At 38.2% G+C, this 24,644-nt stretch overlaps 1 protein-coding gene across 2 annotated transcripts in view; it reads left to right on the top strand.

The window, feature by feature from the left end:
- The window catches only part of LOC143028352 (androgen-induced gene 1 protein-like), a 53,411-nt gene that overhangs the window by 17,146 nt on the left and 11,621 nt on the right, over positions 1–24,644 (top strand). For both annotated transcript variants that reach the window (XM_076190301.1, XM_076190300.1), the window contains exons 3-4: positions 14,634–14,851; positions 15,448–15,599. In XM_076190301.1, the coding sequence (XP_076046416.1) occupies positions 14,634–14,851; positions 15,448–15,599 (370 nt within the window). The remainder of the gene's footprint in view (positions 1–14,633; positions 14,852–15,447; positions 15,600–24,644) is intronic.

Here is a 24,644-nt window from a genome sequence, read left to right as displayed (position 1 = left end):
GCTATTGCACTTGATGAAGAAGAAGAAGAAGGAAAACAAAATAGAAAAAGAAAGAGATTGTGGGTTCATCCTATGTTGCAAGATAGGAAGACTGAAGGAGAATTTCATACTCTGTATCCTCGTCTTATTGATGATGAGAGTAAATTCCACAGCTATTTCAGAATGAACAAAGGAACATTTGAGAAAATACTATCCAAAATTGAGGATGGGATGACTTGAAATGTACAAGAAGATGCTGCACTTCCTGGCACTGATGTGCTTGCACCATACGTTATAGTGGGAGATGAGGCTTTCCCGCTGAAGAGAAATTTGATTAGGCCCTACCCAGGTTCACAGACTGAACATAAGATAGAGAAGAGGATTTTTAATTATAGATTATCTAGAGCCAGGAGGATAGTTGAGTGCACATTTGGTATTCTAGTGCAAACCTTCAGAATATATTTAAGGAAACTTAAAGCTATGCCTTCTAACGCTAATGCAATCATTACAACAACATGCATACTTCACAATCTGATACACCCAAATGCTGTTGCATTATCAGATACTGTTGTCATGCCTCCATCAAACACAGGAAGAGGAAGAGGGGGAAATGCTACAAAGGAGGCTTTTGGCGCGAGAGAAACACTGAAAGATTATTTCAGCTCCCCAGCTGGTTCAATGCCTTGGCAAAATGATAAAATATAAGTAGACAAACAAACTTGTGTAGGAATATTTGTTGAGTGAGCTAAGGAGACGCATTTCCGCAGTGGATAATAGGTTGTTATTATACATATGGAATTTCTTTCTTTGGTTAATGATGTGTATTTTTTTCTCTCAGTACCTTGGCAATATGATAAGTATGCAAACATTATCACTGTAGTGCAGCGAAGTCAGGTCATACAGCTCTGGTTTACCTTTTGACTAATTCTATTAGCATTTCATCTAAATCCACAAAATTAAAGTAAGTTTTGTAGGTTATATTGTATTCAGTTGGTGCTTATGAATATCCTCGCTGTACGCATTGTCATTGTATCAGTGATAAATAAAAAGAAAATGTATTTTTATCATTTTTCTAACTTTCTCATGATCCCATTGTGGTGTTTCCTTTGGATTATCCATGGTTTGGTAGGACAGAGGGTAACACTACTTGCTTATATGAAGGCTGAATCTCGACTGGAATGGAGCAGGACCGTGGCAACTGAGTTCACACTGGCGCTCACGGTCCAGTCTCGCTCCAGTAAAAATATCTTTTGACGGAACCGTGACCGGAGCGAGACTGGAGCGAGAGCGCCAGTGTGAATGCTTCCATTGAAATTAATGAGACAATATTGGACCGGACCGAGAGCGTAGCGGGAGTGGAGCGCGACCGGACCGATAGTGTGAATCAACCCTAATTGTATCAGATCAGTGATCGCGTGGCGCGACTTTGTTTTGGTACTAACATCATGGCTGCCGCCGACCTCATAATCTCGACAGCGATCCGTGATCCAGTTATATCTAGATCAGTGTTCACATGATACTAAGTGATTAATTGCCATTATTTCATTGGTTTATTTTTACTAACATTAATTATCGTAGTCTATGCAAATATTTGGGATCCGTAAAACAGCACTGGTACCAACATCATGAACGTTGGCCGTTTTAGCTCACCCGGAATATGCGAGATCAGGGCCGAGATTGACAGTTCTACTGCCAATCTAGCCTACACTAAACACCCTCTTGCGAGAGTTTGTTAAACTAAACGTCACTTCAGTAAAGACACTTATGAACCGAAACATAGTTACTGCATGGCGATAAAAACTTGTACACGGTGATAAAAACTTGTAAGATGAAGTATTCCCTCAGGATAGTAAATTACAATTTTTCTATAAAAATCCGAAATTTTTCATGTACATTTTGTATTCAATAAACTTTTCATGGCTCAAATTTCCCACAAAACAATGGACCAACGCAAGCAGGAGTCGCATACATGCAGTTCACGAGCTTTAGCCACTAGTGACTTTTCCTGGCATGCGCATTATACGCCGGTGCGCGCTATCTGTGTACTGAGATAACGTAGTGCATGGGTGCGCATTATAACCCGGTGCGTATTTTAAGCCGGAAAATATGGTAGAGTTAGGTGTGGAGGAGGAATAGGGATGGTTCAAGGAGGGAGTCAGAAAGTGTGCAAAGATGGTTTGTGGAACAAGAAGGACAGGAGGAAATAGAAGGAAGGGTAGTGAATGGTGGGATGAGGAAACAAGGAAGGTTGTAGAAGAGAAGAAGCGAGCTTTCACTGATTGGTTACAAAATAGGACGAGGGAGTCATATGAGAGGTACAAAGAAAAGAAAAGAGAAGTAAAGCAAAAGGTAAAGGAGGCAAAGAGGAGAGCAGATGTGAAATGGGGTAAGAGTATGACAGAAAATTTTGAAAGTAATAAAAAGATGTTTTGGAAAGAAATTAAGAGAGGAAGAGGAGGTGAATCAAGTAGAGAAGAAAAGGTAAAAGGTGCAGATGGAGAGATGATAATGGAAGAGAAGGCAGTAAGGGGAAGATGGGCAGAATATTTTAGAGAGTTGCTAAATGTGAAGGAGGATAGGGAGGGAAAGATAGCTGCAGTGGTAAATGCTAAAAAAATGACCGTGATGAGTGAGGGAAATGGAGGAGAAATAAGGAAGGATGAAGCGAAGACAGTTGTTAAGATGATGAAAGCAGGTAAGGCACCTGGTCTGGATGGATGTCATGTAGAATGTCTAAAGAAAGGAGGTACAGTGATGGTTGACTGGCTGGTGAGGTTATTTAATGTTTGCTGGAGAGAGGGTAGAGTGCCGGAGGACTGGAGGAGTGCCTGTATAGTTCCACTTTACAAGGGTAAAGGGGACAAGTGTGAATGTTGTAGTTTCAGAGGGGTTAGCTTGTTAAGTGTAGTTGGGAAGGCTTATGGGAGGATCTTGAATGAGAGGATTAGGAGAGGAACAGAGGGAGTAATTGGTGAGGAACAGTGTGGATTTAGGACGGGTAGAGGTTGTGTAGATCAGATCTTTGTGGTAAGACAGATATGTGAGAAAGCTATAGGAAAAGGTAAGGATGTTTTTTTGGCTTTTATGGATCTGGAAAAGGGTTAGGATAGGGTAGACAGAAAGGCACTGTGTGAGGTTATGCAGATATATGGGATAGGAGGAAAGCTTCTGGGAGCTGTCAAGAGTTTTTATGAGAGTAGTAGAGCTTGTGTCAGGATTAGAAATGGAGAGAGTGAGTGGTTCGAGGTAAAGGTGGGACTTCGTCAAGGTTGCGTTATGTCGCTCTGGCTGTTCAACTTATACATGGATGGGGTAGTGCGAGAGGTAAAGGCAAGGGTAGTGGGTCTGGGATTGGAGATGATTAAAGAAAATAGAGAAAAGTGGGAGGTTAGCCAGCTGTTGTTTGCTGACGACACTGCGCTTGTAGCAGGATCGGATGAGGGATTGAGGAAGTTGGTGACAGAATTTGGGAGAGTATGTGATAGAAGAAAGCTAAAGATAAATGTGGGTAAAAGTAAGGTGATGAGATGTACAAGGGGTGAAAGTGGCAGTTGACTGGAAGTGAGCATTAAGGGAGGGTGACTGGAGGAAGTGGATAGTTTTAGATACTTGGGTGCAAATGTGGCAGGAAAAGGTGGAATGAAGGTGGAGGTAGAATGTAGAGTGAGAGAAGCGAGTAAATGCCTTGGTGGATTAAAGAGTGTAATGAGGAATGGACATCTGGGAATGGATGCTAAGAGGAGACTATATGAAGGAGTGATTGTGCCAACAGCACTGTATGGGGCAGAAACATGGAACATAAGAGAGGAAGAGAGAAGGAGTTTGAATGTATTTGAGATGAGGTGTCTGAGAAGTATGATGGGGGTTACTAGGCTGGATAGAGTGAGAAATGAGGAGGTGAGGAGGAGAACGGGTGGAAAGGGAGTTGGGAGATAGGGTTGATGAAAGAGTATTAGGATGGTTTGGACACATGGAAAGAATGAGTGAAGAAAGACTAGTAAAAGAGGTATGGAAGGCAGATGTGGAGGGAGTGAATATGAGGGTACGTCCTAGGATGAGGTGGATGGATGGGGTGAAGGGGGCTTTGGGGAAGAGGGGAATGTCTGTTGAGGAAGGACGGGAGAGGACAGAAGACAGGAGTAAATGGAGAATGGTTGTATTTGGATGATGTTGTGATGCATGAGGTGGAATGGGCAGGGGAATGGGGGGTGAGGTAGTATGTGTGAGCAAAATTTGATGCAGCCCGAAGGGATTTCTCCCCGTCTTCTCCTTTTATGCAATGGGGTGACAGGGGGGTCACCGATTTAATGAAGCGGCCTTACTGTGGATGTGCTGTGTCTTGCGACACTGCTTCAGACCCAGGGCAGTGGACAAGGTGCAGGGATGACCCATCCTCCAGGAGGTGCTAAGAAAAGAGGGAAGGTGGAGGGATGTGGAGTGTATTCAGGGATGGAATGTGTGGGAATGATTTTATGCCTTTTCCTTTTTGGCTACCTCCCTTGTAAGGGGGAAAAACCTTGGTATATGTATGTATGTAGGTAATATATATATATATATATATATATATATATATATATATATATATATATATATATATATATATGTATTTTTATCATTTGACAATTTTGGAAATAGACTCATCTGCTGGGATTCGAACCCTTGCCTAGGCGGTTTACGTCTTATAAGACAAAGGCCTTACTGACCATGCTATCTCAGTAAGGCCTTTGTCTTATAAGACGTAAGCCGCCTAGGCAAGGGTTCGAATCCCAGCGGATGAGTCTATTTCCAAAATTGTCAAATGATAAAAACACTTGTCGGAAGACTAACCTGCATAAAGGATTTGATGAAATACATTACGTATCATGTTCTGTCCGAGTGCCCTCGGCGGAACGACTGGGCCGTGAACCAAGTCATTTCGTTTTGTAGGGTCGAGATAGCATGGTCAGTAAGGCCTTTGTCTTATAAGACGTAAGCCGCCTAGGCAAGGGTTCGAATCCCAGCGGATGAGTCTATTTCCAAAATATATATGTATATGTATATATATATATATATGTATATATATATATATATATATATATATATGTATATATATATATATACTCCCTCTCCCCCATCTCACACCTACCCCCTTCCATGCTTTACAGCATCGTCCATAGACAACCATTCTCCACTCACCCCTATCTTCTGTCTTTTTCCTTCCTTCCTCAAGAGACATTCCCTTCTTTTTCATTGCCCCTTTTACTCCATCCATCTTATCCTTGGTTGCCCCCTCATGTTCACTCCCTCCATCTCCGCTTTCCACCCCCCACACCAATCTTACCTCACTCTACCCCTCCATGTGTCCAAACCATCCCAATATTCTTACATCAACCCTATCCCCCAACTCCCCCATCCCAACCCCCAGCTCCCCACCTCATCCAGCCTAGCAACCTCCACCTTACTTCTCAGGCACTTCATCTTAAACACATTCAAACTCCTCCTCTCTTCCTCTCTTCCTCTCTTATGTTTCATATTTCTGCCCCATACACTGCTGTCAGCACAATCCCCCCCCATACAATCTCCTCCCAGCATCCACACCCAAATGTCCATTTCTCACTACACCCTTCAATGATAATAGTACTTGTTATTGTTGCCTTGAGTTTCACTGATCTGAAGCCTGCAACTGCACATTGTCTGGCAATGGGTCTTCCCACAGATGTTATTGGGAAGAAACTTTGGATTTTTGCCTGTGCTGTATTAATATGGGACTGTTTTTTATGTCCCCAGCTGAAAGTGGCTAGAAGAGGAGGAAGGGAATGGTCATCTGTTGTAAGCTCTCCTTGTGTGAAAAAATGGAGGAAATGCAGTTAAAATTGTTAGAGATTTTGGACCTAGTCTGGAGACAGAGTGCCTTCCCCTTAGGGGTGAGGTTAGTGGGGTTTGAAGATGAGCTTGAGTGAGATGATTCTGTCATCCTTCTTGCAGAATCATCATAAACAAGTCCCCGTCATAATATTATATTATGATGGGTACCGTCCAGTCACCATCCATCCCTTCTAAGGTACCATAAGAAGCTGGATGACCACAACGCAGATAACTGTCCAGGGTGAAACACTTCACCCCATACTATACAACACATTATGAAAGACTGCTTTGTACACAATCATACACACCAACAATACAATATACTTTATGAAGGATTTGAGGGAAAACCCCATTCCAACCATGGCATTCCTCAAGGAAACAGAACTGCTCAGCCAGACAGTCTAGGGAACAACAACAACAGTACCCATCATAAATCCTTCAGAATCTTATGGCTTGGGAAGGTTGTATGGACGGCTTAATGGGCACATGTGACCATGATTGTAAAAGAAGTGTGAAATCAGTGCAATCAACTCAGCAGTATTGATAAGGTGTTCACACTGAATTGTGACACTGGTTTACTACCCTCATTCCCTGCTGCTGAGACAAGGTGGTAATCCATGAAAACATACCTGAGATGTTTGCCAAGCATTTCCTGGAGGTTGAACCTAGACTTCCTGTGTTCAAGGCAGGAAAGCTACCTTTGCCCCACTCAAGTTCCAAAAGAGTAGTAGCTATGGATAAATATATAAGGAATCCAACACCAGGCTAATTTCTCAGCATTGTGAACTCATACACATAAATTTAGTCACTGGTTCTTAACCATTTCCACTGTTTATTCCATCATCTTTCCATTTGCAATCAGCCCCATAAAGACCAATAGGCTTGTTGCTGTTTGCATCTCCTTTTTATTTACCTAGTTATATTTTACAGGATGAGAGCTATGCTCGTAGTGACCCGTTTTTGTATCTCTCCGCATCCAGTTTATTCTTAAAATCTTCTATAGTTTTGGCACTCACTGTTTCCCCGTTTAGTTTGTTCCAGACATCAATCACTCTATGTGTGAAGCTATTCTTTTTCAAATCTCTTCTGTAACTGTCCTTCTTTAACTTCTCATGTCCTCATGTTTCTCTTCTGTCCCATTTTGATAAGTCGTCTTTATCAAGAATTTCCATCCCTTTCATAATTCTGTAAATGGTCAACAAATCACCTCTTTCTCTTCTCTATTTCAATGTTGGTAGATGTAATTTATCCAATCTTTGTTCGTATGTCAAATTTGAGAGTGTAGGTGCCATTTTTGTCGCTGCTCTTTGAATTCTTTCTAATTTTCTTATGTTTTTTTTTGTGCTAGGTGCCCATAGTGTCACAGCATACTCCAATTTAGGTCTTATCAGTGCAACCACTATTTTCTTTACCATTTCTTCATCCATGAAGTCGAAGGCCACTCTCATTGATCTTAATAAGTTATATGTCTCTCCAACTAATTTATTGACATGTTTATCAGATGTCAAGTCATTTGAGATAGTCACTCCTAGGTCCCTTTCTGAATTGACTTTTTTGACTTCCTTGGTACCAATTTTATATTGACCCGATATTCTATTTTTGCTTTTTCCAAATTCCATTATACTACATTTAACGTTGAAGTTCACTTCACACCTCTAACTCCATTCACATATTTTGTCCAGGTTTTCTTGTAGCGATCTGCAATCTTCTTCTGTTCTTACTCTCTTGAGTAATTTGGCCTCATCAGCAAAGAAATTCATGTAACACTTCACTCCCTCATCCATATCATTTATATATATGGCAAACATTAAAGGAGCCAATACAGAGTCTTGCGGGATGCCACTTATCACATCTTCCCAGTTCAAATTTTTGTCTCTTTAAGTACCACTCATTTTTCTCCCGCTTAAGAAATCCTTCATCCATTCCAGTAGCTTATCTTGTATTCCTTTTATTATTTCAATTTTTCTTACTAACTTTTTATGTGGTACTTTGTCAAAAGCCTTCTGGAAGTCCAAGAAGGCGCAATCTGCCCAGCTTCTTTCTTGTATTTCTCAATTAATCTCGAGTAAAAACATATTAAGTTTGTGGTACACAATCTTCCACTTCTAAAGCCAAATTGTTTAGGGTTTAAAATTTATTCTCTTCCAAGTGTTTTATCCATTTGTTTCTGATAACCTTTTCGCCTATGTTTGCTACTGTGCTTGTTTGTTTGTAGGATCTGCTTTGTTTCCTCCTTTATATATTGGCACTATGTTTGCATCTTTCCAATCTTGCAGTACAGTACCATTCCTTCTTTGAGTGAAATGTCTATTATCTTGTATAATCTGCCTGTCAGTTTGTCTGTACACTCTTTCAGTATCCAATTTCCAATTCCATCTGGTCCATGCGATTTCCTAACATCTAGGTTTTTTATTTGGTCTCCTTCCTTTCTGTGTTACCTTTATTTCTTTCATTTTAGGGGATTTTTCTCATTGTCTGTCTTCCCAAATTTGTGAGCTCTCAATTGTAAGAGCAGACCTGAAATGTCTGATCATAACTTCTGCCATTTCTGTGTCATCTATATATTCTTTATCTCCTTCACGCAGTTTTACAATTTCATGTTTGTCTTTTAATTTATCATTCATATATCTGTAAAAGAGTTTAGGTTGATCCTTACATTTGTCTATAATATCTTTTTCATAGTTTCTATTTTCTTTCCTGTGTATATTCACATATTTGTTCCTACATACATACATACATATACCAAGGCCTTTTTCCCCCTTACCAGGGGGGTAGCCAAAAAGGACAAGGCACAAAAACATTCCCACCCATTTCATCCCTGAAAACACTCCACACCCCTCCACCCTCCCTCCCATCTTAGCACCTCCTAGATGACGGGTCATCCCTGCACCCTGTCCACTGCCCTGGGTTAGAAGCAGTGTCGCAGGACACAGCACATCCACAGCAAGGCCGCTTCATTAAATCAGCGACCCCCCCTCTCCATCCCCCCATATAAAGGAGAGGACGGGGAGAAATCCCTTCGGGCTGCATCAAAAATTTTTGCTCACACACACTATATTTGTTCCTAAGTTTTATATATATTTGCCATTTGGATTTTTTTCCTTCTTTTTCTTTTTTCCATCTTTTCCAGGCTTTGTCTCTTCTGTCTTTAGCCTCACTGCACCTTTTGTTATACCAACACTACATATAAATCTCTCTTTGCTTCTTTGGTACATATTTATTAATTCAGTCCTTGTACTTTTCTTTGAATACTGTATGTTCCATTCGTCTTCCATCTTTGTTTCCTCTTTGGAGAATTTATCCCAGTTTGTGTTTTGGAATTTTTTTCTAAGTTTTACAAAATCAGTTTTGTTGTACATTAATCTTCCTTCTCTATGTTTTTCATTCCTTCTTACATCGTTTTGTTCTTTTAATTCAAATTCTATTAGTATATGGTCACTCTTTCCAATTGGTGTCTTATACTCCATTTTGTTCACAATATCCAGTTCAGAAGTTAATATTAAGTCTAGTTTCGATGATTCCTCATTGTTTCTATATCTAGTATTTTCCTTAACCCATTGTGTTAAGGTATATTCGATGGTCATATCCAGCAGAATGTTGCTCCAAAGTTGTTGTTCTCCTTTTACTATCATTTCTTCCCAGATGCATTAAAATCATCCATAATTACTATGTTACCACCCTCTTTCAGTAACTCATTTAGCACATTCATTGTGTCTTCCAGTAATTTAGAATGATCACTACCAGACCAAGCCTGTGTTTGTGGTGGCACATATACTGCAACAAATTTTCTACTTTTAATATTTTTATTTACAACTTTAATCATAATTAATTCCACACTATATTTGCCTTCATTTATCTTTGTCACATTTGAACCCTTTTTGATCAATATCATGACACCTCTTCCCTGTTTGTCTGTTCTATTTTTTGTCCAGTGGTTGTAAAGACCTTGTCCCACCATACTTGTTGATAGAGGGCCTTTCAGTTTTGTCTCCACAATTCCCATAATGTCAGGTTTCTCTATTTCCAGATAGTCATTTAGTTAATTAATTCCAGAGATCATACCATCAATATTTGTGTATACCACTTTTAGTTTTATATTTTCTTCTCTTTTTTTATTTAAGTTTCCATTTTTCTGATGTACCATTTTTTCTGTCATGTCCATCTGGGGTATTGGCTGCATGTTGTTATGGCAATGTAGCATACAGTTGATACTATAGGGTTTATATGGGGTATCCCCTTTGGACCAGAACCACACATCATTTTGTCTGTGATAGAGGACTCTGCTCACAGAGAAATGTTGAAACATTTATTATACTGCTACTGTCCCTTCGTTATGCTATCCCCCAACCCCTTGTTGCTGTCCTGTACCATTTCTCTGAATTTCATTTCCTTGTTTTGCCTACCCTGTGGTGGGGGAAAAGAATGCTGCCACCAAGTATTCCCACTTGGATTGTAAGAGGAAAGAAAAATGGGACGGGGATTGAAACCAGGCATCCTTCTCTCTGTAGCCCCACAGGGGACATTCCTAAAAAAAATGTAAAGGCATAAGAGGGTCTATAAGTTTTCCAACCAGCACCCTAAGGTTTGGGTCTTTTAATGTGTGTGAATGTGGTACAGATGAGAGTAAAAGGGAAGAGATAGGTAGTATGTTTGTGAGAAGAAAGATGGATGTGTTGGCTTTAAGTGAAACTAAGTTGAGAGGGAAGGGCGAGTGTGAGTTTGGGAGTGTAGTTGGGAGGATCTCAGGAGTGAAGAGAGGGCAGGGGAGAGAAGGGGTGGCTATACTAGTAAGTGAAGAGATAGGTTAATGTGGATGAAGGTGAAACTGGGAAAGGAGATGTGGGTTTTTGTAAGTGCATATGGGTCTGGTAGTGAGAAAAGTGCAGGAGAAAGGGAGACTTTTTGGTTAGATTTAAATGAGTGCACAGAGGGATTAGGGAGGAACATCAATGTAGTAGTATTAGGAGACCTTAATGCTTGAGTAGGAAGTGAACCAATTGACAGAGTGGTTGGGAAATGTGGAGTTCCAGGAAAGAATCATAGTGGAGAGTTGATGGTGGAGATGTGTCTAGAAAGAGAGTTGATTACAGTGTTTAGGAAGAAAGTCAAGCATAAGTACACATGGGAAAGGGTGGTGGATGGAAGGGAGGTAGATAGAGCATTAATGGACTATGTAGTGGTAGATAGGAATATAATAGGAAGATGTGTTATGTCGCCCTGGCTGTTCAACTTATACATGGATGGGGTGGTGCGAGAGGTAAATCCAAGGGTGGTGAGTCAGGGATTGGAGATGGTTAAAGAAAATGGAGAAAAGTGGGAGATGAGCCAGCTGTTGTTTGTGGACAGCACTGCATTTGTGGCAGGATCAGAGGAGGGATTGAGGAAGTTGGTGACAGAGTTTGGGAGAGTGTGAAAGAAGAAAGTTGAAGATAAATGTGGGTAAAAGTAAGGTGATGAGATGTACAAGGGGTGAAAGTGGCAGGAGACTGGAAGTGAGCATTAAGGGAGAAAGTGGATAGTTGTAGATATTTGGGTACGAATGTGGCAGGAAAGGGAGAAGTGGAGGTGGAGGTAGAATGCAGATTGAGAGAAGCGAGTAAATGCCTTGGTGGATTAAAAAGTGTAATAAGAAGTAGACATTTGGGAATGGATGCAAAGAGGAGATTGTATGAAGGAGTGATTGTCCCAACAGCACTGTATGGAGCAGAAACATAGAACATAAGAGAGGAAGAGGGAAGGAGTTTGAATGTATTTACCTAGTTGTATTTTATGGGATGAGAGCTATGTTCGTAGTGACCCGTTTTTTGTATTCCTCCGCATCCAGTTTATTCTTAAAATCGTGTATAGTTGTGGCACTCACTGTTTCTCCATTTAGCTTGTTCCAGACATCAATCACTTTATGTGTGAAGCTATTCTTTTTCAGGTCTCTTCTGTAACTGTCCTTCTTTAGTTTCTTTAGCCTATCCTGTGAATCTCATTAATTTCTTTGTCAGAATTTTGCCCTTCGTCCTGAATTTCTTTCAGAATTTCTTTAGCTATTTCCTTTTCCTCCTTTTCTCTCTGGTATTTATACACATTGTATTTTTCTTGGATACTATGGACCACAATGCATTTACCTTTGTCAGCTGTATCTCTCACCCAATTTTCCTTTTCTTTAATTACTTTCATAACTGTTTCTTTTGTATTTTCCTCCATCTTCTTTTGTGCTATTTCTCTAAAGGATAATTTTTGGTTTTCCTGTTCTTGTTTCCACTAATTTTTTATTTCAGGGAGGTCTGTTTCCTTGATTGACTCTTCCACCTTTTCGGTCACTACCTGTAATTACTCTTTGACCTCCTTTTTCAGTTCTTCATTTTTATTTTTATCCTCATTTTTCATTCTTTTTTTTTTTTCTCTTTTGAACATGTCTATTTCGCTCTTTAGGTCACTCAATTCTCCAATTGTTTGCTTGTTACTCTTACGCAAAGTAATAATTTTCCCAAGTACAGCTTGGTAGTCCAATATTAGATCTATGATTTCTTCCAATAATTTGTTTGCTTCATGATTTCTTAATAGTCTTTACCTATTTCTCCTGGATGTCTTTGAAAACCTGAAAAACTGTTGTTCTCCCACCTTTGATTTATTCTTGGTGTGTCAGTTAAGCATATCCTCTTTGGAATTACTCCTCTTGGCAACTCAACCTTACTTATATCCAGGCCTCTCTTCATTGGTTCATTCAATATTTTTTTTGTCTTTTTCTTTCTCCATTGTGCTAATTATAGTTATTTCAAGAACTGGATTTAACCTTGGTCTCACGAGAAACATAGCCTACACATCCCGCACAATAACAACTAGTCGTTTCCTTCATGACAGCAACAAAAGCACTAGATCGGAGCTCAAATTGCTGCACTTCCTTTTGTTTCGGTGTCTTGTTTACATGTGTATTCATTTGTATTTGTTTGCATTGAAAAAATTAGTTGAGGCTAAAAAAGGAAGCTGTATATATGTCATTAGAATATTTAGAAAGAAGAAATAACAAACAGGATGTGAATGTATCATGAAGCTGTTGAATGCTTGCATTTTTATATAGTAAACATATTAGGCACTTTAGTGGTACCTCATTGGTCAGTCACACATCCTTTGTTTTAAGACTGAAGTCTAATCTCCTTGATTCCTAAAGGAATGCATATCCATTTCAAACTTCATCTCCTTCTCCTTCCTACTCCTCCTTCCTTACACTTTTTGTCAGTCTCACTTATACCACTTTTATAATTCTTCATTTGTCCTTAGGTCCATTTTAACTATACTGAAAATTTTATTTTTCCTCTTTCTCTCTCTCTATTTCTTTCTCTCTTTTTAAGGCATGGGGATGTGGTAACTAAGAATGCCACCCATATATTCCCTTCTTGTAAGGGAAAAGAATTGAGATGTATTTACCTTATTATAGTGACCCGTCTTTGTAATTCTTGTATGTGATGCTGGTGATTTGCAGCTATTACACAGTTTTTCATATAGATGCTTAAATACTTGGAATAGTTTAGAAGGTGATATAGCCCAAGTTGGAACAACACATAATTTCAGATTTAAATAGGATAATTGGAAATTAAAGATATAAACCTAGTTGGAACCATACATAAATTTTGGGGTAGGCGTGATAAATTGGAGAGTAAGAGATGGGACCCCAGTATGCTATGATTAGGTACCGGTAACTATAGAAGACATTGAACACATCCCACACTGCCTTAGTTGAGCCTTACTCATACAATAACATACTCATAATATATGATTTGATATAGCAGTTATCGACAAAATAGTCAGAGTAGACACCATGTGGGGATGAAACCTTTATTAAAAGTACATTTTGCTTGTTGAAACTTTTTCAAGTACATGAAAAAGTACTTTTTCAAGTACTTGAAAAACATTCAACAAGGGAAATGTACTTTTAATAAAGGTTTCATCCTTACATGGTGTCTATTCTGACCAATATAATATCTCTTCCTTGAGTGATTTGTGGCCCAATCCAGTGGACATGCTGGTTACCTAAGAGCCATGGGTTTCCTACAAGAGAGACTTTGGAGAATGGATTGATTGATTGATTGCTAATGACTTCCTCTTCTGAAAAGAGGACAAAGAGGACTTCACTGGAAGTACAGGATGGGAAAAGGGTAAAAAGAATAACATTATCATCCTGGCCAGCTGCTCAAATGTTCTCAATTCTGAGAATTGTCTGTATGAATGTGTATAGGTACATTAATGCATGAAAGAAAAAAGAAATGGTGTAAATAGTAGAAGAGATTAGGTTGTATGAAACAAAAGTGAAAGGAAAATGGAGAGAATGAAACAGTAACTATAGATCAGAGATGCAGTATTACATGAATTTTGAATTAAATGGAAATATGATAATTGGAAATCAAGGATATAGAATAATTTGGAACTGTACCTGAATTTGAGGCTAGGTATGATAAATTGGAGAGTAGGAGACAGAACCCAACAAATATAGATCCTTTCCTGTGTACAACATTTGGTAAACATAGTCTTGACTGCATAAAACTTGATGTTGATATCTGATATGTATACCAAAAGGTCCTTGCTCCTTTGTTCAGGGAATGTTGTGTCAAAATGCATACCTGCATCATAAACATGAAGTCCATTCGATTACGCCTCGTCACTGCTCCTGTGCCATACTGCTTGGTTCAGAAATAATAGTGAGGTGCAGTTCTTCCACAGCAGGGTCTTGTCCATCATAGACCATTTGGTCTTCAACTAGGCTGGCTGTAAGAATAATGAAGAAATATTATGGTTCATAAATACAGATAATTTTTGTTTCACAGTTTGTGACCACATCATTCTGGAGCTTGTACAACATCAACCGAGACTTAATATACCCCAAGATATTTGACACCTGGTTCCCGGTATGGCTGAATCACAATATCCACACCACCCCACTCATTGGAGTCATCATGGAGTCTTACCTGACTTACCATAAATACCCATCCAGAGGCAAAGGCTTCTTCACTGTTGCTTTCTTCTGCCTTGCATATCTTGTGTGGTAGGTACTCTGTATTTCTTGCTTAATCCTCCAATGTTTAGAGATCACGAAGCCAAATAAAATGATATGATGTAAGGTGGCACTAGGCTTTGGAGGATTGACCATTTTAATTATTATGAATTTTGTGTTTGATATAAAAATTTAAATGTTTACCTAATTGTACCAAAATGTAGGTACAATTAGGTAAATTGGCTTGGTGATAGAAGACAGGGTATGAGTTAGCATAGTGTGCACTCTGTAGGTCAGGTCTTATGAAGTAGATTATCAGGAAAGAACTGGTGGGAGTTATTTATGTCACACCAAATGTTGCATTATATATACAGGGAAAAAAAACAGTACTGTCTTATGCTATTTATGGTTTGATAGTATTACAATATAAAAGAAAAGTGGTCTTTTGTGTTTACATACATATGTGTACCAAGGGCTTTTTCCTCCTGACAAGGGAGGTAGCTAAAGTCAGGCATAATTCCACTCCCACCTATTTCATCCCCACCCATTTCACCCCCATTCTCCAGCCCAGTATAAATATATATGTATAACCTATATAAATATCATTTGTATTTAAGAGTGGAAATTAATGTGGGACATCATTTCAGGGTTTGTTACATTGCTCATGTGAGCAACCACTGGGTTTATCCAATCCTGGCCAAACTGACTGTGATTGGCCGTGTGGCCTTCATATCTGCAATGTGCATTCTGGTTGGCATCTTCTACTTGGCTGGTGAAAAATTGAACCAGTCTCTTTGGGGTAAGTAGTTTTTTATTATAGAAGCCATGTAGAGATTGTGGGCTCTATATATAGATAGATGGGATGAGTATAAAATATGTGTGTATTTACCTAGTTGTACCTAGTTGTATTTTACGGGAAGGGGAGCTATGCTCGTGGGGTCCCGTCTTCATATCTCATTTTATCTAAACTATTTTTAAATTCATGTATTGTTTTTGCACACACCACTTTCTCATCTAACTTGTTCCAACTGTCTATTACTCTGTGAGGAAAGCTGTTCTTTTTCAAATCTCTTCTATAGCTGTCTTTTTTTATTTTCTTTCCGTGTCCTCTTGTATTTCTGTCATCCCATTTTATCAGATTCTCTCTATCAGTAATTTCTATGCCTTTCATGATTCTGTAAATAGCTATCAAATCTCCTCTCTCTCTTCTTTGCTCTAGTGTCTGTAGTTCAATTTTTGCTAGTCTCTCTTCATATGATAGTTTTGAGAGTGTTGGTGCCAATTTTGTAATTGCTCTTTGTATTCTTTCAAGTTTTTTTATACATTTTTTTGTATTTGGTGACCATATCATTGCTGCATATTCCAATCTTGGTCTTATCAGGGTGATTAGGATTTTCTTCACCATTTCTTCATCCAGGTATGTAAATGCAACTTTGATTGTTCTTATTAAATTATAAGTTTCTCCAAAAATCTTATTTATATGTTTCTCAGGTGACATATTATTCATAACAATGACTCCCAGGTCCTTCTCATTTTCTACTTTTTTTTATTCCTTCTTCTCCCAATTTATATGCTCCTGTTATTCTGTTTTTGCTTTTTCCAAATTCCATTATACTACACTTTTTTGTATTGAACTCCATCTCCCACTTCCTACTCCATTCCTGTACTTTATTTAGATCTCTCTGTAGTGATTCACAATCTTCTTCAGTTTTCACTCTTTTCAGTAGTTTTGCATCATCTGCAAAGAAGCTCATATAGCTTTCAATTCCTTCATCCATATCATTAATATATATAGCAAACATTATTGGGGCCAGAACTGTTCCCTGCGGAACACTGCTTATTACTTCATCCCATTTTGAGTGCTGGTTTCTTATCACTACTCTCATTTTTCTTTCTTGCAAAAAGTCTTCCATCCAATTTAGTAGTTTGCCCTGTATTCCTCCTTCAGTTTCTAATTTCTTAAGCAACTTCTTATGTGGTACTTTGTCAAAAGCTTTCTTTAGGTCTAAAAATGCACAGTCCGCCCATCCATCTCTTTCTTGTATTATATCTATTAGCCTTGAATAGAAACATATTAAATTGGTGACGCATGATCGTCCTTGTCTGAATCCAAATTGCCTTGGATTTAACACTTTGTTTTTTTCTAAATATTTTACCCATCTACTTTTGATAATTCTTTCACAAATTTTTGCTATTGTACTTGTTAGAGAGACTGGTCTATAGTTGGTAGGTTCTTCTTTATTTCCTCCTTTATATATAGGTATTATATTTGCTTTTTTCCAATCTTCTGGAACTTTTCCTTCTTTCAAGGAACTATTTAGTATGCTATGTATTTTGTCTGCCAGTTCATTCCTGCATTCTTTCAGTATCCAGTTTGCTATTTCATCTGGTCCATGCGATTTTCTGACATCAAGATTACTCAAGTGTGTTAATATTTCATTCTTTGTTACTTCTATTTCTTCCATAGGGGGGACTTTCTCTTTCCATTCGTTCTCTTCAGGTTGTATGTTCTCCCTTGTAAACACTGATTTAAAATGTTTGTTCATAATTTCCGCCATTTCCATTTCCTCAGTGTATTCAACTCCCTCTTGTCTTAATTTCTCCAAGTCTTGTTTGTTTTTCAGTTTATTGTTTACAAATCTGTAGAATAGTTTTGGTTGATCTTTACACTTTTCTATGATATCTTTTTCATATTTTCTCTTTTCCTCTCTGCATGTTTGTACATATTCATTTCTATAACAGGTATATATTTTCCATTTTTCAGGTCTTCTGTCTTTTTTCAATCTGGTCCAGGCTTTGTCTCTTTTGTCTTTTAACTCCCTACAACTTTTGTTGTACCAGCATTTTACATATTCTTTTTCTTGTTTTTGTCTTGGGACATACTTTTCCACTCCTTTTTTGTAAATTTTTGTCAAAATATTCCATTTCTCTTCTACTGTTGTTTCTTCTTTGTATATTTCTTCCCAGTTTTCCTTTTGAAAGAATTCTCTTATTTTACCAAAGTTTGTTTTTTCATACATCATTCTTCCTTTTCTATATTGTTCATTTCTTTTCATATATTTTTCTTCATTAAGTTCCAGTTCAATCAATATGTGGTCACTTTTACTTATTGGTTTTTTTATATTCAATTTTGTCCACTATTCTAGGTTCGGATGTAATTATTAGGTCTAGTCTCAATGGCTCTTCTTCATTTCTATACCTAGTGTTCTCCTGTATCCATTGTGTCATTGTATGGTCAGTAACCATCTCAAGTAGAGCGTTTCCCCATGAGCCGTCTCCACCCTTTACTGTCATTTCTTCCCAGCAGATTTCTTTGCAATTAAAGTCGCCCATCATAACTATTTTTCCTCCCTCTTCCATTATCTTGTTTAATGTTATCTTTGTGTCCTCTAACATACTTTTATGTTCACTCTCTTCCCATGAGGCTGTTTTCGGGGGCACATAATTTATCACAAACTTTCTGCTCTTTTTATCTCTGTCTTCTACTTCCATCATTATCATCTCTACTGTATTCTTTCCATATGTGACACACTTCACGTTTATATCCTTCTTAGTCAGGAACATAACTCCACCCCCTTCCTTTTTCACTCTGTTTCTAATCCAATAATTATATGCATCATGTCCTACACTGTTGGGTGGTAGTGGACCTTTTAATTTTGTTTCTACAATTCCCATTATGTCTGGTTCTTTTTCTTTCAAATAATCATTCAGCTCATTCAATCCTGTTATTAATCCATCTATATTTGTGTAAGACACTCTTAGTTTTCTGCCACTTCCATTGTGTTCTCTGTTTCCCTTTTGTTTTTCTCTTGTATGTCGACTTTCTTTAGTTTCATATTCACTACTCTCCAATAGAATCTCTCTTTTTCTGACTCCGTTCTTATCTCGTTTTTTTCTTTAGCTTCAAGTCTTTTCTGTTTTTCTTCCTCTCTTTCCTCTTTATTCATTTCCCTTTTTATCCATACCTTTTTATATTGTTCACTTGTTGCTAATTTCCCTGTTTTGGATAAGATATTCTCAGCCGTAGTTTGTGACCTGAATTTAATCTTAATTGGTCTGGTCTTGTCTGTACTATATTTCCCGAGCCTGAATTTCTCTTCGATTTGTTTCATTATTTCTGGTTCATCTTCCTGAACTAATTCTAGTAAATTTCTTACTTTTTCATTTTCCTCCTTGATTCTTGTGGTTCTATCTGGGTTATGTTTCTCTTCCATTCCTAATATAATTATACATTTCTTTCTGTCTGCTAAGTCTCTTACTATATTCTCCTTCTGTCTCATCACTTTAATAACTGAGTTTTCAGTTTGTTCATTCATTTGCTGTCTGATTATGTCAGTGAATGCAACTTTGCTATTTTCTTGGATTTTTTTCCAACCCTCCTTGTTCTCCTTATTATTCTCCTTTAAGACTTTATTCTCTTCTTTTACTTCTTTTAACCCCTTCCATACGGTGCCGCACACGTAGGCGTCATGAGGAGCAAGTGGATTCGCGACGTTGCCATATCGGCGTCTTGATTATATTTATTGTAGTCGCCCCTGTGTTTTTACATTCTCCCAAATGCGCCCTGAATCCCATTCTCTGTGGTTTTCAAAATTCGCGGGTGAAAGAGAGAACGATCGATATAAGCGGTGACTATATTTTATGATGCAAGTATTATTACGACACGTCATACGGCTGGCATTGGCTGCTGCCCGCGAGATTTAAGTCCCGTACTGAAGTGGTTAACTGTTTTTTTAATTCTTCAATTTCCTTAGTTAAGTTTTTGTTCGCCTTCTCTAGTTCTTCCAATTTTTCAACCCTCCGTACAATGTTGTTAACATGACCGAACCTACGCTCCAAGTCCTCGATCATCTTATCGACCTTCTCTTCTAGTCTTGTCAGTCGGGGGGGGGGGGTTTGTGTCCCCCCCCACCCTCTTTAAATCCCTGGAAAATATTCTCACCACTTTCTACTGTATTGCTCTTATCTATACTTCTAATCTTTACATTTTTATTAGACATTTCATCGTCGCTCAGCTGGTCGGGGGGCCGTTTGTTTACCTTTCGCCTGTCTGCCTGGGCCAAGTCCTCTCCTTCCTCATTTCCTTCCATTTCCCTCAGCAATCCCTCCCCTTCTCCTCTTTCCCTACTTTCCCACTACCCCACGAGCAATTTCCCCCCACCCTGTAAATACAATAGGCACTTCTCTTTGCGTTGGGATCCATGAAACTTCAATTTTCTTCAGAACGTCTTCTAAGCCGTCCGTTCGTTGAAGTGTGTGTGTGTATATATATATATATACACCGTATTTTACGGCTTGCAAGACGCTGCATCTTGGAAGACGCACTCTAATATTTGAAAGAAATTCCTAAGAAAAAAAAAGAAGTCATTCTCATACAAGAACGCATTCACCATATACCCAACCACTGAACACAAAAATATAAGAAGCAAGGACGACACGTATTGAAAGTATTATTTACATTACGAAATCACTTGTTTGTATGGCGATGATACTGGTTGGTGATTAGTAAATATACTATACATTTTTCATTGTCCAAGGGTGGTTTTATTTTCATAAAAATAAGATAAAAAATAAAAAAATATGGATGTAGATATATAAAACTCCACTGCCGAATCATTTTTTCGGTAGGCGGTGGTCCAAAGTGTCTTTCTGCTGCTCTTTTACAGTGTTCTTTGGCATATTGTACAACTTGTAGCTTGTATGCGATAGTATAACTAAACCGTTTTGATGAACTAGCCATGGGTGATAATTTCCAGGACAAAAAATCTTATGACACGTGTGATAGCCTGGTGGTAACTGATAAAGGCACCTGGCATGTATTTACCTAGTTGTATTTACCTAGTTGTATTTTGCGGGAAGGGGAGCTATGCTCGTGATGTCCCGCCTTTGTATCTTGCAGTGTCTAGTTTGTTTTTAAACTCATGAATGGTTTTTGCGCATACTATTCCATTGTCCAGTTTGTTCCAAGTGTCCAAAACTCTATGAGGAAAACTGTTTTTCTTCAGTTCTCTTCTATAGCTATGTTTTTTTATTTTCTTTCCATGTCCTCTTGTGTTTCTTTTGTCCCAGTTAAGTAAGTTCTCACTATCGAGTACCTCTGTGCCTTTCATGATTCTGTAGATGGTCAATAGGTCACCTCTCTCTCTTCTTTGCTCCAGTGTCGGTAACTCCAGTTTAGCCAATCTCTCTTCGTATGATAGGTTTGCAAGTGCAGGTGCCATTTTTGTAGCTGCTCTTTGGATTCTTTCTATTTTCTTTATATTCTTTTTGGTACTGGGGGACCACAATGTCGCTGCATACTCTAATCTAGGCCTTATCAATGTAACCAATATTTTTTTCATCATGTCTTCGTCCAAGTATGTAAACGCCACTTTTATTGATCTTAGCAAGTTGTAAGTCTCCCCGACAATTTTGTTAATCTGTATATCATAGGACAAGTCGTTCGTGATAATTACTCCCAAATCTTTTTCGGATCCTACTTTCTTTACTTCTTTGGTTCCAATTGTATATTTTCCTGATATTCTATTTTTGCTTTTTCCAAACTCCATTATGCTACACTTCTTAGTATTAAAGTCCACTTCCCATTTCTGACTCCAGTTCCATACCCTATTTAGGTCTTCTTGCAGTGCTTCACAGTCCTCATCAGTTTTCTATTTTCCTGTATGTGTGTGTGTGTGTGTTGCTATGAGACGAGGGAATGGCCCGTTTTCTCCACACGCCGAGTAGGCTACAGGAAGGATTATGGTATTGGAAATACTTGTAACAGCTAAGTACTGAGTTTACATAATATAAAAGGTTGAATTAAATAGTACTTAAGCTAACATCATATCATAGTGTAATGACTCAACATACAAATCCAGGTCGCTATCGGTCAAGTGTCCAAGCTTACATGAGCCTGGGTGTTGCCTTGCAATACAACATTTGTCTTGGAAGACGCATTAGCATTTTTCAGGGTATTTTTTAGGAAAAAAAGTGCGTCTTGTAAGCCGTAAAATACGGTATATATATATATATATATATATAAATATATATACATACATATATCAACATATATATATATATATATCTATACACATATATATACAGTAAGTCCTCGTTATACGGTACATATGTGTTCCTGAAAACCTTACTGCAAATTGAAATTACCGTATACCAAACCCATTATACCATGTACCATATTTTTCGGACCATAAGGCGCGGGCAAAATCCTTAAAATCGGCCAAAATCGGGTGGTGCGCCTTATCGTGCGGTGCGCCTTATGTGTGGCTTCAGTGCAAAAAAAATGCCTCGGATAGTGACGTACTATTTTGACACGTTTCGTAGCTAGCCTGACGACGGCGACAGTGCATAGGCTTAACAAAAGTTACAACCAAGTTATAACCAAGGTGCATGTATCTTGACAAGAAAATTGCGAAAACTTCGACAGTTTTCGGGTCCATGCCACCGCATTCATTCACGCTATCATGGCTATGACATGATAGCGTCCACAACACAGACAGCCATTTTGCATTGGTCTAGTCTCGCTCCACTCAGACTGTAGTCATTTGGGTATTTTTTTAGTTTCGATCATGGGCGCAATATAGCAATATAAGATTAATTATTGATTTTGTAAATTAAAATGTATCAACGTAATATGCTAATGAAAGAAGTCGGTAGCATAGGATCGGGACGCCAACGTCTCCCACGACGACGACAACGAGGACGAGCCGGATGACATTTAATTTGCAGGTAATGATTTATTAAACACAGGTTAGATTAGGTTAGACGAATTTATCACCCTTTCATTTCTTCGACGTCGGCATCTATCATAACAAACATGGCGTACCATTCGTCCGACACGACTTCGTTACTTATGAAATCAGTTTCAGCATTTTTTTTTTCCGCTCACAAAATTGCATATTACGTTGATACATTATAATTTACAAAATTAATAATTAATTTTCTATTGCTATATTGCGCCCATGGTCGAAACTAAAAATTTACCTTCATTTGTAATCTTGTGTTTTTAAGTGAATAGAGAATTCCGGGAATAAACTGCTACTGTTGGTTTTATTCCCCACAATTCCCGTAACATGTTTGTTGTTTTATAGGGTTATTGGCAGGGCAGACCGTCCATGGAGGTGGTCTGATTTCACTGACCAAAATAAAAAATATATCATTTATTTTTGTAATTTTGCTAAATCCCAACCGATTTTTCTCATTCAACAACGAAAATGTTAAGTTCTGAATGCACTCACATTTGCATGAATATCCGATGATGAGACCAGGTTAGCTAGGTCAACATGAAAATGGAATTCCTGATATTTGAGCTGAAGTAGTTCTCATGGGATGCAGAAAGTCGCTATGAGTACAATGCAATTTGAATTATCCTTCTAGCTGTCCTAGTTATCTAGATATTGCATTTTGAAGGGAAAATCGGGCCAAAACGTGCGGTCTGACTAATCGCCGATCAAACGTAAACAATGACGGTTTTTACTGACAGGCACAATTTTATATAAGAATTTAGCATATGGTTGCATTATCTGACCTATTTTCTTTAGAATGTGTGATTTCCATGAATTTAATCAAAGAATTACGTTTTTATCCTCTGTAAAATTACCCACCACAGCTACGAATACCGTCAAATTACATGAAAATCACACAATTTAAAGAAAATAGTTTGAATAATTCAACTATATGCAATCTATTACACTAATAACACAACAGTAACAAACTTAATAGTGTAGCTTGATCCATACCACCAATGATCATAGATAGCAGGCAGGACGAATCGTAGCTGTGGTCCGTAATATTACGGAGGATAAAAACGTAACTTCTCTTTGATCATATTACATGAAAATCACACATTTTAAAGAAAATAGTTCAAATAATTCAACTATAAGTCTATTACACTAATAACATAATAGTAAGAAACTTAATAGAGTGAAGTTTGATTCATACCACCAGTGATCATAGATAAGATGGCGGGATGGACGTTGATGTTGTTATCCGATAATCCGACCCGATAGAAAAAAAAAAATGATAATAATAATAATAATAATTAGTACCACCGATTTCTCAGCTCTTCCGTAACACGCTGCCTTTATTTTGGTATTAGAATAATCAGCGAGACTAGTAGTTTTCGTTCATTTTGGTCAGTTGCCAATACACTGAATTTATTTAGCTCATTTTTTACACTGAATCATAAACCAATTTTCGATTTACTGCTGAATGCAGGCCGCCATGTTTATCTTATGTTTTTATGTACCGACATGTAACTGATGATGTAATTGTTTGAAATTTACTACGATCGTAGTAAATACACTCGCATAACATTTGTATGAATGAAATTTCCCGCGGTATGTAAATTTGGCCGTTTGCATGGCGTGCACATAAAATGACGCGCTATTGTGCTCGTCATCGACGGTGGCGCCTCTGGTGGTGTTTGACCTACCTAACCAGGTGCGCCTTATGGTCAGGTGCGCCTTATGTAAGGACGGGGAATAGCAAATTACGGGTGCGCCTTATGGTACGAAGCGCCTTTTGGTCCGAAAAATACGGTAATAATAGGATATGGCAGATGTACCTTCTCCCTGCTCTTTCCTCTTCAAAATATCTAGCGGATACCGTATCTGTGAACTTTTCTTACCATAAATAGAATCGAGGGTAGTAATTACCAAATACTGTAACTGTGAATTTACCGGATAAAGCATTACTGTATAAGGAGGACTCATTATATATATATATATATGTATGTATATATATATATATATATATATATACACAGGTAGTCGTCGACTTACGACCTATGCGACTTATGACTGATCGACTTTACGACTACGAGATAGTGCAATAATATTTAACA

Source organism: Oratosquilla oratoria, chromosome 9 (genome assembly GCF_046742065.1).
Source record: "Oratosquilla oratoria isolate Oo_2021 chromosome 9, ASM4674206v1, whole genome shotgun sequence".
NCBI classification, from domain to species: Eukaryota; Metazoa; Arthropoda; class Malacostraca; order Stomatopoda; family Squillidae; genus Oratosquilla; species Oratosquilla oratoria.
The sequence above is the reverse complement of the archived record's forward strand: the minus strand, read 5'-3'. Positions and strand labels throughout refer to the sequence as shown.